Below are 17,305 nucleotides of genomic sequence, written 5' to 3' on the forward strand. Positions count from 1 at the left end.
CTACTCCTCTTTCCTCTCCCCTTTTTCCTCCTCCTCCTCCTCCTCCTCCTCTTCTTCTCTCCTCCTGCCCCCAGCAGTCCCCTGTATGTGATATGTGGGTGCTCCTTTCTCTGCAGGTACGGCGGGGGATGGTTCAGCTGATCAGTGCCATGGCACATCACGGTTACCTGGAGCAGCCGGGGGGGGAGGTGCTGCTGGAGTACATCATCCGTCTGTGCTGCATCACACCGGACACCGCGGTAGGAGGAGACTCATTGTCCCCGCATCTCCTGTCCTGTCTGAGATCTGCAGGTGTAATATAGAGGGAGGCGGGATTCAGGCCTCTTCATTATCAGGCAGTAATGCCACCTATGTAGTCTCAGCGGGCTGATCACTCACCGCAGTGTAGACTGCAGCATGTAACGGAACCACAACCCACACTGTGTTTGTGGACTTCCGTCAGTATACAGCTTCCTACAGTCTTGAACATAGATATCAGATTTTACAATCGCCCCCCCATACAAAACTAGCCTGAACTTAGCTTGTATGTATCTGAAAACATTGAACTCCTTTATTGAACAAGAAACAGACTTTTATACACTTGAGAAGTGTGTCAGTCACTACATGAACAATGACCCGAATATTTACCCAAAACATCACACAATGGTTAGATAACGAGGTACAGCTGACTCATTGCTAATCCCATCTAGACAAGGTTATCATTCACATGCTAATTAACTCAGCGCACTTACACCAGCCTGGAGGATCAGACAGCCGGCAACAAGTCTAAAACACAATACAAAATTACACATTATGCGAAGTATAAACACAGAACACCTTATTATACAGACAATAGGAAGAGACCACCAGTGACAGTCTGTCCATCTCCTACATTGAAGTACATGGAATACACATCTAAGCATTGCTTTGATCATTTAGGAGTCACAGACTTCATGGCAACAGTCTATAGGAACGGAACCCGCAATCCACACTATACTTGTGGACTTTTGTCAGTAAACGGCTTTCTCCCAATCGTGAACATAGATATCAAATATTCTAGCCGCCCCCATACAAAGCTAGCCGACAACTTAGCCTGTACTGGAATCCTCTGTTTATTGAACAATCATACAGAATTTATATACAGCATGAACCTCCCCCTCTCGATCAGACTACCACACACAGGTCAGGGGTTTCCTGGTTACATTATCATATGCAGATGAAATTGTGTACAGAAATAGAATTAACCTGAACTAATTATCTAGCCATCTGGACAGAAACAATATGTGAGTTCATTAACAATTAACAATGGGACAGATAGGCTTAACAGAATACACATCCCACCTCAGTACACAAACAATAGGGAGAGACCACCAGTAACAGACTGTCCGTCTCTGACATTATCATTAGGTATAAACACAGAACCCATTTGAAGTTATCCAAACCGTATTCTCAGTGTCCATTAGGTATCTGTCACATAGTGTCTGTCTTTCACTCCCAGTGACGGTGAGTACCATCGCATATCCCCCCCCCCCTAAAGGTAGACTAACCAGGTACCAGACCTCCAATCGTCCTGTGCCTGAGTTAGTCGGGTAAGAAGTCTCAAAGAGTCAATCCATCATGGCAGCTCCCTTGACAAAGTTCCACATAGTTTGTAAGTTTGTCCCAGCAGGGCGCATGGAGCTCTCATAGCCGATCAGTCTGTGGAAGTCTGGTTTGGGCAGGCCAGACTGGGCTTCTTGGTCACCCTGTGTCCATAATAGACACAGGATGACTTACACATAAGAGGGGCCTAGGGGGCTGAGAGAGGGATTTCCTAACTTCTCTAAGGTAAGCTGGGTTCCACAGGCCCCCCAACCAAAGTGACTCCCATCAGTGTCATTTGGATAACGCCATGGTGTTCTGGTCGTATTTGGGTAGTGGGGTCATAGTGTAGGGGTGGGGTAACAGCATTGCAGTATGATCTAATTGTGGGGCTTGGGGTCATAATGTGGGAGTAGGGTAACAGCATGGCAGTATGATCTCATTGTGGGGGTGGGGTCATAGTATGGGGGTGGGGTTACCACATGGCAGTATGATCTCATTGTGGGGGTGGGGTCATAGTGTGGGGTGCGGTCATAGTGTGGTCGGTGGAGTATTTTCCCCTTAGTCTTCATTCTTCTCTCTCCATTTCTCAGCCGCGCAGACGGAACTCAGAACAGGAGGAGGTGACGGAGGAGAGTGTCCGGAGGATCAGCATCAACACCCTCTACCTGATCAGCACCACTGTGGACAGAATGATCAACGTGAGTTCCAGGCCTCCCATTTACTCATCTTCTATGGTGGGGATGGGGTATGGAGGAACGATCCACTGTGGGATTGGTGTAGGGAGCAATGGGGAATGTGTGGGGATGTGTACCGAGGTCCCTCCTAGGTATGCAGTGTGTGGTGGGGGGAGGATTATCTGATGGGAGGGGCTCTGGGCAGTGTTTGGGGGGGGGGGATTATCTGATGGGAGGGGCTCTGTGCAGTGTGTGGTGGGGGGAGGATTATCTGATGGGAGGGGCTCTGGGCTCTGGGCAGTGTGTGGTGGGGGGAGGATTATCTGATGGGAGGGGCTCTGGGCAGTGTGTGGTGGGGGGAGGATTATCTGATGGGAGGGGCTCTGGGCAGTGTTTGGTGGGGGGAGGATTATATGGTGGGAGGGGCTCTGGGCTGTGTGTGGGGGGGGGGGAGGATTATCTGATGGGAGGGGCTCTGGGCAGTGTGTGGTGGGAGGAGGATTGTCTGATGGGAAGGGCTCTGGGCAGTGTGTGGTGGGAGGAGGTATTATCTGATGGCAGGGGCTCTGGGCAGTGTGTGGTGGGGGGAGGATTATATGGTGGGAGGGGCTCTGGGCAGTGTGTGGTGGGGGAGGATAATCTGATGGGAGGGGCTCTGGGCAGTGTGTGGTGGGAGGAGGATTATCTGAATGGAGGGGCTCTAGGGACACATCACATGACTGTCACAGGAGTCACATGACCTTATTAATTATTATTATTTATGAATGAAAATTGATTTCCACATTAAAAAATAATGTAGAAAGATATTAAAATAAAAACGTAACTCCCCACATTTACCGAATAACGACCCGAGGAGCGGGATATGCGGGGGGGGGCCCGGTGAAGGGCGCTATGCGTGGGCCAGGGGAAGCGTGATATACGGGGGGCCTGGGGAAGAGCGATATGCGGGGTGCCCGGGGAAAAGCAATATGCGGGGGGCCGGGGAAGAGAGATATGCGGGGGGCCGGGGAAGAGAGATATGCGGGGGGGCCCGGGGAAGAGCGATATGCGGGGGGCCTGGGGAAGGGCGCTATGCGGGGGACCTGGGGAAGAGCGATATGCAGGGGCCTGGGGAAGAGCGATATGCAGGGGCCTGGGGAAGAGCGATATGCAGGGACCCAGCGAAGAGCGCGATGCGAAAAAACGGGGAAGGGCGCTTTGTGGCACCTCATGGAAGCCTTTGAGTCAGATCTCAGAACTGACCCCTACCCCCCATCTGCCAGGATTGGCCTCTGACGCAACTCTCGGGGTCTTATATGCAGACGAGGATGGTGGGGCGGATGAAAAAACAGAAGAGGGAGGTAGAGGTTGCATTCTCTAAATCGGTGGTTTCCTCTCAGATGGAGCCCCCCTCGGCCATTTTATCTCCAAAACTCCCTGTTGATTGATGAGGTGAGACATTGTCTGGCGTAGGAGCTGATGAAGGTTTCCCAACCCAAGGTCACCGGTTCCCTTAAAAAGCGCAAACAATCTAAGACCACCTAATGCTCCGCCTAAGCGCTTTGCTCACCAATTCCCTATAGCGGAATGGTTTCAGGTACCTGTAGAGGATCTCCTGGCTTTTAAAGACACCTTTTTCCAGTTCTCTTTGGCCTTGGTTGATCTGACAATGCAATCTGATATCACTGCTATGACGTTATGGACAAAACGCATTTGTGGAGACCTGGGATCAATCCCTACAGATAATGAGCTCCTTCAGTACCTGGAACTCCTTCCACCTGCACTAAGGTATTGGTGTCAGGTGTCTAGGGTGAATGGGTCTAGGCCTTGAATTGGGTCTGGACCCCTTTTTGGTTTTCGTGAGGGCTTGTTGGCTGGTTTTATGTCCCTTATTGGTATTGCTTGGGGAAGTGCCAGTTGTCTCTGAATCTGCCGTTGTCCTGTACTGTAAGATCTAGAAGATAGGAATTTTGACATACTAGTTAATTCCGTTCCTCGGAGTTCTGGACACCGGCCACCCTCCCCTTTGTGGGCATTAATTGCTTGCTAAAGAACTTAGGTTTGCTGGGAGTGGGAGGGGTTAAATAGGGGTCCTAACAGCTTTTTTTGCCAGTTTCCAGTCGCTTGAAGGTACCCAGCTATAGCCTAGTTGTCTCTGAATCTGCCCATGTCCTGTACTGTACTCCTTTATATTATGCATTAGTGGGGGAGGGGTGGTATCTGTACATAGTATGTTTATATAATGGAGGTTTGTGTCCTCTGTCACCTGTGGTCATATACATTTATTAGGATGGTGGGGGAGGAGTAGTATCTGTACATAGTATATAATAGAAGATTTTGTCCCTCTCAGGTCCTGTGGCCCTACCTCCTTGAGTTTGTGGTGCCCATACAATACACGAACGCCTTGACCCCGGTGTGTAAGAGTTTAATCCATCTTGGGAAGAAGAAGTTGGAAGACAATGTGGAGTCGTTTCTAATAAACTACAATGTGAATGGTGGGTGTCCATGTCCTGTGCGTTGGGTGTCCATGTCCATGTCCTGTGTGTTGGGTGTCCATGTCCTGTGCGTTGGGTGTCCCTGTCCGGTGCATTGGGTGTCCCTGTCCGGTGCATTGGGCGTCCATGTCCTGTGCGTTGGATGTCCATGTCCTGTGCGTTGGATGTCCATGTCCTGTGCGTTGGGTGTCCCTGTCCGGTGCATTGGGCGTCCATGTCCTGTGCGTTGAATGTCCATGTCCTGTGCGTTGGATGTCCATGTCCTGTGTGTTGGGTGTCCATGTCCCGTGCGTTGGGTGTCCCTGTCCGGTGCATTGGGCGTCCATGTCCTGTGCGTTGGATGTCCATGTCCTGTGCGTTGGATGTCCATGTCCTGTGCGTTGGATGTCCATGTCCTGTGCGTTGGGTGTCCATGTCCGGTGCGTTGGGCGTCCATGTCCGGTGCGTTGGGCGTCCATGTCCGGTGCGTTGGGTGTCCATGTCCTGTGCGTTGGGTGTCCATGTCCTGTGCGTTGGGTGTCCATGTCCTGTGCGTTGGGTGTCCATGTCCTGTGCGTTGGGTGTCCATGTCCTGTGCGTTGGGCGTCCATGTCCGGTGCGTTGGGCGTCCATGTCCGGTATGTTGGGTGTCCATGTCCGGTATGTTGGGTGTCCATGTCCTGTGCGTTGGGTGTCCATGTCCTGTGCGTTGGGTGTCCATGTCCTGTGCGTTGGGTGTCCATGTCTGGTGCATTGGGCGTGCATGTCTGGTGCGTTGGGCGTGCATGTCCGGTGCGTTGGGCGTGCATGTCCGGTGCGTTGGGCGTGCATGTCCGGTGCGTTGGGCGTGCATGTCCGGTGCGTTGGGCATCCGTGTCCGGTGCGTTGGGCATCCGTGTCCGGTGCGTTGGGCGTCCATGTCCGGTGCGTTGGGCGTCCATGTCCGGTGCGTTGGGCGTCCGGTGCGTTGGTTGCCCATGTCCAGTGCGTTGGGTGCCCATGTCCGTTGCGCTGTGCTCTGTGTTCTGTCCTTGAACTAGGTAATTCCTGACTCTCTTCTCTTCTTTGCAGTGAACCTGCCGTCTCCATTCGCTCTCTTCGCTCGGCTCTTGGTAAGTGGAATTTATTGGTCTCATCAGTTGTCACATCACAGAGGGGGAAGGGAAATGAGCTACTGGGGGAAACGCGTAATTCTGGGGCTCTCCTGAGAAGCCATTCAGATCCTTTCTAATATTTCCTGTGCTGGGCAAATCACACATGGAGGCCGGCAGATTCCTCCATGTTGTTTTTCCAGCTGTCTGTCATGTCAGTATATATTCTCCAAAACTAAGGGCTGACCCCACAGGGCGCTTGTAGGAACCTCGTTATTCAGAATAAACTTGGAAGATCTCTTCTTATTTGCACAGTTGAATAACATGACAGGTTCACTTTAAGGGTACCCGGTGTTGTGGAAATTTTGATAGACATTTCTTTAAATAGTCATAATGTCTCCCAGTATTGATTTTTACCGATAATCGCCATTTACAGTGATTGTCGCTTTAACTGTCATTGCAGGAAAGACTTGTTGGTAAAAACCTTCCATTGGATGAGATGGCACAACACTAGTAGCAGAGAGAGTCCATCGCACAGATCTATATCCGCAGTTCGGGGCCCCGTACTGCGGAGGTGTGTTTGTGATATGGAAATTCTTAGCATTGTACCAAGATTAATAGATGGCTCCTTTTAGTCACATTCGATCGGTGTGACTGGGGGGCTGCTGCTATTATCTTATGCAGATAAAACCTCATCAACTGGAACAAATAGAATGGTCACTATCAAATGTGCTTTATATGTGAATCATGTTTGATGAAGATCCACTAACAAGTAATGGATTCATGTTTATGGATTGACATGAATGAACAATGAAAAGCCATGTGCCCCTTGTGGCAGTTGAGCCCTTTGTTCGCTCGTGTCCATTCATGGGCATGTACTCCACAGTTTCTATTGTGCTTTTTTGAATGTATATGTGTCTGTGATTGGTGGTCTTGAAGCCACTCCCTGTAACTCCCTTTTGTTCACTTGCTGTAAATAAACCAAGCCCTGCCCTGAGACTCACACAGAAGACACAGGAAGCTCACACACACACAGACACAAGCTCACACAGCCATTCATCCATGAAACTCTTACCCACAACCACTTGCTCTTACCCACACATGCACACACATACACACACATACACACACATACATATCCGGAGAGAGACCTAGCAGATGGCATCGAAATGACCCAGCTCGTCTGTTCCTTTCTTTGTCCGTGAGCGCTTGGTAAACCGTTATACAAAAGAGCGGTACAATTGTACTTTTCAGTACAAGCTATTAATGGAGCTTGGTGCGTAATAATCTTGAGCGCACTGAAGCGGGTTTCTATGCTCCAAGCCCTATTAATTTCCACGGCACGGGTCATCTGCCCATTGGGGATAATGTAACCCTTTCTGCTGATAACCCATCCCATGCATGGTGTGCTCACCCATCCACTCTCCTCCAATGCTCTGTCAGGGCCTTGTCCTCTTACTGTAATACAAAAGGGGATTCTGGGCATGGGGAGCATGTGACTTCCCCAATATGATGGTGTTCTCGCTTGAACACCGTCACATGGAGAGGGGCAGCAATGACCTGACTCAGTGAGTATGCCTGGTTAGGGGAAGGGGAGGTCCATCCATATAGACACTGTCACTTTGCCCTGACTGTGTAGGTGACGGGGCCTCTTTATCTCAGAATGGCTCCAGCCAGCAGTTATTTTAGTATGGTGACAGTAGAGCGGTCTGATGGCCTCCTCTCTGGTTAGTAGATGGTGACAGTAGAGGGGTCTGATGTCCTTCTCTCTGGTTAGTAGGTGGTGACAGTGGAGCGGTCTGATGTCCTCCTCTCTGGTTAGTAGATGGGGACAGTAGAGGGGTCTGATGTCCTTCTCTCTGGTTAGTAGATGGTGACAGTAGAGGGGTCTGATGTCCTTCTCTCTGGTTAGTAGGTGGTGACAGTAGAGGGGTCTGATGTCCTTCTCTCTGGTTAGTTGGTGGTGACAGTAGAGCGGTCTGAGGTCCTCTCTGGTTAGTAGATGGTGACAGTAGAGGGGTCTGATGTCCTCCTCTCTGGTTAGTAGATGGGGACAGTAGAGGGGTCTGATGTCCTTCTCTCTGGTTAGTAGATGGTGACAGTAGAGGGGTCTGATGTCCTTCTCTCTGGTTAGTAGGTGGTGACAGTAGAGGGGTCTGATGTCCTTCTCTCTGGTTAGTAGGTGGTGACAGTAGAGGGGTCTGATGTCCTTCTCTCTGGTTAGTTGGTGGTGACAGTAGAGCGGTCTGATGTCCTCTCTGGTTAGTAGATGGTGACAGTAGAGCGGTCTGATGTCCTTCTCTCTGGTTAGTAGGTGGTGACAGTGGAGCGGTCTGATGTCCTTCTCTCTGGTTAGTAGATGGTGACAGTAGAGGGGTCTGATGTCCTTCTCTCTGGTTAGTAGGTGGTGACAGTAGAGCGGTCTGATGTCCTCTCTGGTTAGTGGATGGTGACAGTAGAGGGGTCTGATGTCCTTCTCTCTGGTTAGTAGATGGTGACAGTAGAGGGGTCTGATGTCCTCCTCTCTGGTTAGTAGATGGTGACAGTAGAGCGGTCTGATGTCCTTCTCTCTGGTTAGTGGATGGTGACAGTAGAGGGGTCTGATGTCCTTCTCTCTGGTTAGTAGGTGGTGACAGTGGAGCGGTCTGATGTCCTCCTCTCTGGTTAGTAGATGGTGACAGTAGAGGGGTCTGATGTCCTCCTCTCTGGTTAGTAGATGGGGACAGTAGAGGGATCTGATGTCCTCCTCTCTGGTTAGTAGGTGGTGACAGTAGAGCGGTCTGATGTCCTTCTCTCTGGTTAGTAGATGGTGACAGTAGAGCGGTCTGATGTCCTTCTCTCTGGTTAGTAGATGGTGACAGTAGAGCGGTCTGATGGCCTTCTCTCTGGTTAGTAGATGGTGACAGTAGAGCGGTCTGATGTCCTTCTCTCTGGTTAGTAGGTGGTGACAGTAGAGCAGTCTGATGTTCTCTTTGGTTAGTAGATGGTGACAGTAGAGCGGTCTGATGTCCTTCTCTCTGGTTAGTAGATGGGGACAGTAGAGGGGTCTGATGTCCTCCTCTCTGGTTAGTAGGTGGTGACAGTGGAGCGGTCTGATGTCCTTCTCTCTGGTTAGTAGGTGGTAACAGTAGAGCGGTCTGATGTCCTTCTCTCTGGTTAGTAGATGGGGACAGTAGAGGGGTCTGATGTCCTCCTCTCTGGTTAGTAGGTGGTGACAGTGGAGCGGTCTGATGTCCTTCTCTTTGGTTAGTAGGTGGTGACAGTAGAGCGGTCTGATGCCCTTCTCTCTGGTTAGTAGATGGTGACAGAAGAGCGGTCTGATGCCCTTCTCTCTGGTTAGTAGGTGGTGACAGTGGAGCGGTCTGATGTCCTTCTCTCTGGTTAGTAGATGGTGACAGTAGAGCGGTCTGATGTCCTTCTCTCTGGTTAGTAGGTGGTGACAGTAGAGGGGTCTGATGCCCTTCTCTCTGGTTAGTAGGTGGTGACAGTAGAGCGGTCTGATGCCCTTCTCTCTGGTTAGTAGATGGTGACAGTAGAGCGGTCTGATGTCCTCCTCTCTGGTTAGTAGGTGGGGACAGTAGAGGGGTCTGATGGCCTTCTCTCTGGTTAGTAGATGGTGACAGTAGAGTGGTCTGATGTTCTTCTCTCTGGTTAGTAGATGGTGACAGTGGAGCGGTCTGATGTCCTTCTCTCTGGTTAGTAGATGGTGACAGTAGAGCGGTCTGATGTCCTTCTCTCTGGTTAGTAGATGGTGACAGTAGAGCGGTCTGATGTCCTCCTCTCTGGTTAGTAGGTGGGGACAGTAGAGCGGTCTGATGTCCTTCTCTCTGGTTAGTAGATGGTGACAGTAGAGTGGTCTGATGTTCTTCTCTCTGGTTAGTAGATGGTGACAGTAGAGCGGTCTGATGTCCTTCTCTCTGGTTAGTAGGTGGGGACAGTAGAGGGGTCTGATGTCCTTCTCTCTGGTTAGTAGATGGTGACAGTAGAGCGGTCTGATGTCCTCCTCTCTGGTTAGTAGGTGGGGACAGTAGAGCGGTCTGATGTCCTTCTCTCTGGTTAGTAGATGGTGACAGTAGAGCGGTCTGATGTCCTTCTCTCTGGTTAGTAGGTGGGGACAGTAGAGCGGTCTGATGTCCTTCTCTCTGGTTAGTAGATGGTGACAGTAGAGGGGTCTGATGTCCTTCTCTCTGGTTAGTGGATGGGGACAGTAGAGGGGTCTGATGTCCTCCTCTCTGGTTAGTAGGTGGTGACAGTAGAGCGGTCTGATGTCCTTCTCTCTAGTTAGTGGATGGTGACAGTGGAGCGGTCTGATGTCCTTCTCTCTGGTTAGTGGATGGGGACAGTAGAGGGATCTGATGTCCTTCTCTCTGGTTAGTGGATGGTGACAGTAGAGCGGTCTGATGGCCTTCTCTCTGGTTAGTAGGTGGTGACAGTAGAGGGGTCTGATGTCCTTCTCTCTGGTTAGTAGGTGGTGACAGTAGAGGGGTCTGATGTCCTTCTCTCTGGTTAGTAGATGGTGACAGTAGAGGGGTCTGATGTCCTTCTCTCTTGTTAGTAGGTGGTGACAGTAGAGGGGTCTGATGGCCTTCTCTCTGGTTAGTAGGTGGGGACAGTAGAGCGGTCTGATGTCCTTCTCTCTGGTTAGTAGATGGGGACAGTAGAGGGGTCTGATGTCCTTCTCTCTGGTTAGTGGATGGGGACAGTAGAGCGGTCTGATGTCCTCCTCTCTGGTTAGTAGATGGGGACAGTAGAGGGGTCTGATGTCCTTCTCTCTGGTTAGTAGATGGTGACAGTAGAGGGGTCTGATGTCCTTCTCTCTGGTTAGTGGATGGGGACAGTAGAGGGGTCTGATGTCCTCCTCTCTGGTTAGTAGGTGGTGACAGTAGAGCGGTCTGATGTCCTTCTCTCTAGTTAGTGGATGGTGACAGTGGAGCGGTCTGATGTCCTTCTCTCTGGTTAGTGGATGGGGACAGTAGAGGGGTCTGATGTCCTTCTCTCTGGTTAGTAGGTGGTGACAGTAGAGGGGTCTGATGTCCTTCTCTCTGGTTAGTAGGTGGTGACAGTAGAGGGGTCTGATGTCCTTCTCTCTGGTTAGTAGATGGTGACAGTAGAGGGGTCTGATGTCCTTCTCTCTGGTTAGTAGGTGGTGACAGTAGAGGGGTCTGATGGCCTTCTCTCTGGTTAGTAGGTGGGGACAGTAGAGCGGTCTGATGTCCTTCTCTCTGGTTAGTAGATGGGGACAGTAGAGGGGTCTGATGTCCTTCTCTCTGGTTAGTAGGTGGTGACAGTAGAGCGGTCTGATGGCCTTCTCTCTGGTTAGTAGATGGTGACAGTGGAGCGGTCTGATGGCCTTCTCTCTGGTTAGTAGGTGGTGACAGTGGAGCGGTCTGATGGCCTTCTCTCTGGTTAGTAGATGGTGACAGTGGAGCGGTCTGATGGCCTTCTCTCTGGTTAGTAGGTGGGGACAGTAGAGGGATCTGATGGCCTTCTCTCTGGTTAGTAGATGGTGACAGTAGAGGGGTCTGATGTCCTCCTCTCTGGTTAGTAGGTGGGGACAGTAGAGCGGTCTGATGTCCTTCTCTCTGGTTAGTAGATGGTGACAGTAGAGCGGTCTGATGTCCTTCTCTCTGGTTAGTAGGTGGTGACAGTGGAGGGGTCTGATGTCCTCCTCTCTGGTTAGTAGGTGGTGACAGTAGAGGGGTCTGATGGCCTTCTCTCTGGTTAGTAGATGGTGACAGTAGAGGGGTCTGATGTCCTCCTCTCTGGTTAGTAGGTGGGGACAGTAGAGCGGTCTGATGTCCTTCTCTCTGGTTAGTAGATGGTGACAGTAGAGCGGTCTGATGTCCTTCTCTCTGGTTAGTAGGTGGTGACAGTAGAGCGGTCTGATGTCCTTCTCTCTGGTTAGTAGATGGTGACAGTGGAGCGGTCTGATGTCCTTCTCTCTGGTTAGTAGGTGGTGACAGTAGAGGGGTCTGATGTCCTTCTCTCTGGTTAGTGGATGGTGACAGTAGAGGGGTCTGATGTTCTTCTCTCTGGTTAGTAGATGGTGACAGTAGAGGGGTCTGATGTCCTTCTCTCTGGTTAGTGGATGGTGACAGTAGAGGGGTCTGATGTCCTTCTCTCTGGTTAGTAGATGGTGACAGTAGAGCGGTCTGATGTCCTTCTCTCTGGTTAGTAGATGGGGACAGTAGAGGGGTCTGATGTCCTTCTCTCTGGTTAGTGGATGGTGACAGTAGAGCGGTCTGATGTTCTTCTCTCTGGTTAGTAGATGGGGACAGTAGAGCGGTCTGATGTCCTTCTCTCTGGTTAGTAGATGGGGACAGTAGAGGGGTCTGATGTCCTTCTCTCTGGTTAGTAGATGGTGACAGTAGAGCGGTCTGATGTTCTTCTCTCTGGTTAGTAGGTGGGGACAGTAGAGCGGTCTGATGTCCTCCTCTCTGGTTAGTGGATGGTGACAGTAGAGGGGTCTGATGTTCTTCTCTCTGGTTAGTAGATGGGGACAGTAGAGGGGTCTGATGTTCTTCTCTCTGGTTAGTAGATGGGGACAGTAGAGGGGTCTGATGTCCTTCTCTCTGGTTAGTAGATGGTGACAGTAGAGGGGTCTGATGGCCTTCTCTCTGGTTAGTAGGTGGTGACAGTAGAGGGGTCTGATGTTCTTCTCTCTGGTTAGTAGATGGGGACAGTAGAGGGGTCTGATGTCCTTCTCTCTGGTTAGTGGATGGTGACAGTGGAGCGGTCTGATGTTCTTCTCTCAAGCATAAAAAAGGGGGGGGTTGGGACTTTGAATGAGGAGCAATGCAAAACATGGGCCAAAAGTGATGAATATAAAATAAAGTAGCAAAATTTATTGCAGCTACCACAGCATATGTTACATAATTACATACATATTGTCAATGATAAACATGATAGAAAGAACATAAAAACATGACATCGCCAAACAGAATCATAAACCAACAAAATGAAATACAGTGATACAAATGATTGCATTACGATATTGATGTTAAAGATAAAAAGTAAATCATTGAAATTGATTATATCGCAAATGAGGTAGATATATTTAGCACAGTATTGGCATCATGTTGCTCGACGCGTTTCGTAGACCAAGCTACTTCCTCAGGAGCGGATGCACAAACGGGTGTCTAAAATAAATATACATCATGAGAGGAGTAGTAAACAGAGAATGTCAATAGACTCAATCTGTGTGTCAAATAATAAAACCGGAGGGGGGAGGGGAATATCTGGATCTGGTGAAAGCTGGATGTGCGTATACTTTAGGCTAGTTCAGTTTATATCTATCACTACTGGGGGGCATTAGATCTGATGTGTGGTTGGGTTTCTTCATCCAGCGTATTGTGTGATAAAACTCTTCCTTTGTTGTCTACAAGAATCTGGGTAGGTGGCCATCCTGGTAGATCCCCCACCATTCATGTATTTTTCTCATTTTAGGTGGTTTCGGCTTCACTGCAACCCAACGATGGAAGAAACGCGGCGGCTCTGCATCTTCTCTCCGTTCTCCAGATTAATATCCACCCGGCTATCAGCGGGTGCTGGGAGCAGGAAATCCCTGGCCTGCTGCAGTCTCTGGAGGGTAACCACCAATCCCGGTCACCACCATATAAATCCTAAATCAAAACTGTCAGTGCTCTCCACACCAACCACCCAGCACCACCATCTTCTGCATGGATGGGGCTGCTATCCTGTATAGTACATACTGGAGGGATAGGGGGGTGAGCTCCACTATGGGTCATTAAATGAAAATGTATCTGGCCATAGATAGAATGAAGTTCAGCAGGGACCATGTACATTTTGATCTACGTGTGGCCATCCCTATCCAACATAACTTCTGTGGAATGGGAATGTGGGAAAACGTTTGGCAATCAGTGGCTGTAGGCTGTGATTGGTGTAATGTGATGTGGAAAATCCCACCTGTGGGGAGGGGGGGGTCTGGTTGTTTTTTTTTTTTGTGGTCAGTCCGATACTTCAGATATTGCGCTGTCTGTGTTCTTCATCTGCCAGATTCACCATCTCCTCTCTCTGTATCATAGAGTCCGATGAGAATGTTCTGCAGCAGAAGGAGTGGGAGGATAAACTATTAAAGGTAAAGTACACCACAGACTGTACTATGTATGAGAAGCACCAGGGGGCGATGGGGGGTGAGGACTGTACTATGTATGAGAGGCACCAGGGGGCGATGGGAAGTGAGGACTGTACTATGTATGAGAAGCACCAGGGGGCGATGGGAAGTGAGGACTGTACTATGTATGAGAGGCACCAGGGGGCGATGGGGAGTGAGGACTGTACTGTGTATGAGAGGCACCAGGGGGCGATGGGGAGTGAGGACTGTATGGACTGTACTATGTATGAGAGGCACCAGGGGGCGATGGGAAGTGAGGACTGTACTATGTATGAGAAGCACCAGGGGGCGATGGGGAGTGAGGACTGTACTATGTATGAGAGGCACCAGGGGGCGATGGGGAGTGAGGACTGTACTATGTATGAGAGGCACCAGGGGGCGATGGGGAGTGAGGACTGTACTATGTATGAGAAGCACCAGGGGGCGATGGGGAGTGAGGACTGTACTATACATGAGAAGCACCAGGGGGCGATGGGGAGTGAGGACTGTACTATGTATGAGAAGCACCAGGGGGCGATGGGGAGTGAGGACTGTACTATGTATGAGAGGCACCAGGGGGCGATGGGGAGTGAGGACTGTACTATGTATGAGAGGCACCAGGGGGCGATGGGGAGTGAGGACTGTATGGACTGTACTATGTATGAGAAGCACCAGGGGGTGATGGGGAGTGAGGACTGTACTATGTATGAGAAGCACCAGGGGGCGATGGGGAGTGAGGACTGTACTATGTATGAGAAGCACCAGGGGGCGATGGGGAGTGAGGACTGTATGGACTGTACTATGTATGAGAGGCACCAGGGGGCGATGGGGAGAGAGGACTGTATGGGACTGTACTATGTATGAGAGGCACCAGGGGGCGATGGGGAGTGAGGACTGTACTATGTATGAGAAGCACCAGGGGGCAATGGGTAGTGGGGACTGTATGGACTGGACTATGTATGAGAGGCAACAGGGGGCGATGGGGAGAGAGGACTGTATGGGACTGTACTATGTATGAGAGGCACCAGGGGGCGATGGGGAGTGAGGACTGTACTATGTATGAGAAGCACCAGGGGGCGATGGGTAGTGGGGACTGTATGGACTGGACTATGCATGAGAGGCACCAGGGGGCGATGGGGAGTGAGGACTGTACTATGTATGAGAGGCACCAGGGGGCGATGGGGAGTGAGGACTGTATGGACTGTACTATGTATGAGAAGCACCAGGGGGCGATGGGGAGTGAGGACTGTACTATGTATGAGAGGCACCAGGGGGCGATGGGGAGTGAGGACTGTATGGACTGTACTATGTATGAGAGGCACCAGGGGGCGATGGGGAGTGAGGACTGTACTATGTATGAGAAGCACCAGGGGGCGATGGGGAGTGAGGACTGTATGGACTGTACTATGTATGAGAGGCACCAGGGGGCGATGGGAAGTGAGGACTGTTCTATGTATGAGAAGCACCAGGGGGCGATGGGGAGTGAGGACTGTACTATGTATGAGAAGCACCAGGGGGCGATGGGGAGTGAGGACTGTATGGGACTGTACTATGTATGAGAGACGCAAGGGGGCAATGGGGAGTGAGGACTGTATGGACTGTACTATGTATGAGAGGCACCAGGGGGCGATGGGGAGTGAGGACTGTATGGACTGTACTATGAATGGGAGGCACCAGGGGGCGATGGGGAGTGAGGACTGTATGGACTGTACTATGAATGGGAGGCACCAGGGGGCGATGGGGAGTGAGGACTGTATGGACTGTACTATGTATGAGAAGCACCAGGGGGCGATGGGGAGTGAGGACTGTACTATGTATGAGAAGCACCAGGGGGCGATGGGGAGTGAGGACTGTACTATGTATGAGAAGCACCAGGGGGCGATGGGGAGTGAGGACTGTATGGACTGTACTATGTATGAGAGACACAAGGGGGCAATGGGGAGTGAGGACTGTATGGACTGTACTATGTATGAGAGGCACCAGGGGGCGATGGGGAGTGAGGACTGTATGGACTGTACTATGAATGGGAGGCACCAGGGGGCGATGGGGAGTGAGGACTGTATGGACTGTACTATGAATGGGAGGCACCAGGGGGCGATGGGGAGTGAGGACTGTATGGATTGTACTATGTATGAGAAGCACCAGGGGGCGATGGGGAGTGAGGACTGTACTATGTATGAGAAGCACCAGGGGGCGATGGGGAGTGAGGACTGTACTATGAATGGGAGGCACCAGGGGGCGATGGGGAGTGAGGACTGTACTATGTATGAGAGGCACCAGGGGGCGGTGGGGAGTGAGGACTGTATGGACTGTACTATGTATGAGAAGCACCAGAGGGCGATGGGGAGAGAGGACTGTACTATGTATGAGAGGCACCAGGGGGCGATGGGGAGTGAGGACTGTACTATGTATGAGAAGCACCAGGGGGCGATGGGGAGTGAGGACTGTACTATGAATGGGAGGCACCAGGGGGCGATGGGGAGTGAGGACTGTACTATGTATGAGAAGCACCAGAGGGCGATGGGGAGAGAGGACTGTACTATGTATGAGAGGCACCAGGGGGCGATGGGGAGTGAGGACTGTATGGACTGTACTATGTATGAGAAGCACCAGGGGGCGATGGGGAGAGAGGACTGTATGGACTGTACTATGTATGAGAGGCACCAGGGGGCGATGGGGAGTGAGGACTGTACTATGTATGAGAGGCACCAGGGGGCGATGGGGAGTGAGGACTGTACTATGTATGAGAAGCACCAGGGGGCGATGGGGAGTGAGGACTGTACTATGTATGAGAGGCACCAGGGGGCGATGGGGAGTGAGGACTGTACTATGTATGAGAAGCACCAGGGGGCGATGGGGAGTGAGGACTGTACTATGAATGGGAGGCACCAGGGGGCGATGGGGAGTGAGGACTGTACTATGTATGAGAGGCACCAGGGGGCGATGGGGAGTGAGGACTGTACTATGTATGAGAAGCACCAGGGGGCGATGGGGAGTGAGGACTGTATGGGACTGTACTATGTATGAGAGGCACCAGGGGGCAATGGGGAGTGAGGACTGTATGGGACTGTACTATGTATGAGAGGCACCAGGGGGCGATGGGGAGTGAGGACTGTATGGACTGTACTATGTATGAGAGGCACCAGGGGGCGATGGGGAGAGAGGACTGTATGGACTGTACTATGTATGAGAGGCACCAGGGGGCGATGGGGAGTGAGGACTGTATGGACTGTACTATGTATGAGAGGCACCAGGGGGCGATGGGGAGAGAGGACTGTATGGACTGTACTATGTATGAGAGGCACCAGGGGGCGATGGGGAGTGAGGACTGTATGGACTGTACTATGTATAAGAGGCACCAGGGGGCGATGGGGAGTGAGGACTGTACTATGTATGAGAGGCACCAGGGGG

The 17,305-nt window shown here is 51.2% G+C and overlaps 1 protein-coding gene across 1 annotated transcript; it reads left to right on the forward strand.

Moving 5' to 3' along the window:
• Positions 1–116: 116 nt before the first annotated feature.
• LOC309544158 (maestro heat-like repeat-containing protein family member 1) lies at positions 117–13,879 on the forward strand (the record flags this gene model as incomplete). Its single annotated transcript, XM_082276528.1, has 6 exons — positions 117–239; positions 2,154–2,261; positions 4,567–4,711; positions 5,762–5,802; positions 13,228–13,369; positions 13,827–13,879. Coding segments are annotated over 6 exons (612 nt in total), but the record flags the coding sequence as incomplete, so codon positions are not given.
• Positions 13,880–17,305: the final 3,426 nt, after the last annotated feature.

The sequence above is a fragment of the Pelophylax lessonae genome (assembly GCF_965119305.1).
Source record: "Pelophylax lessonae genome assembly, contig: HAP1_SCAFFOLD_1314, whole genome shotgun sequence".
Classification (NCBI taxonomy): Eukaryota; Metazoa; Chordata; class Amphibia; order Anura; family Ranidae; genus Pelophylax; species Pelophylax lessonae.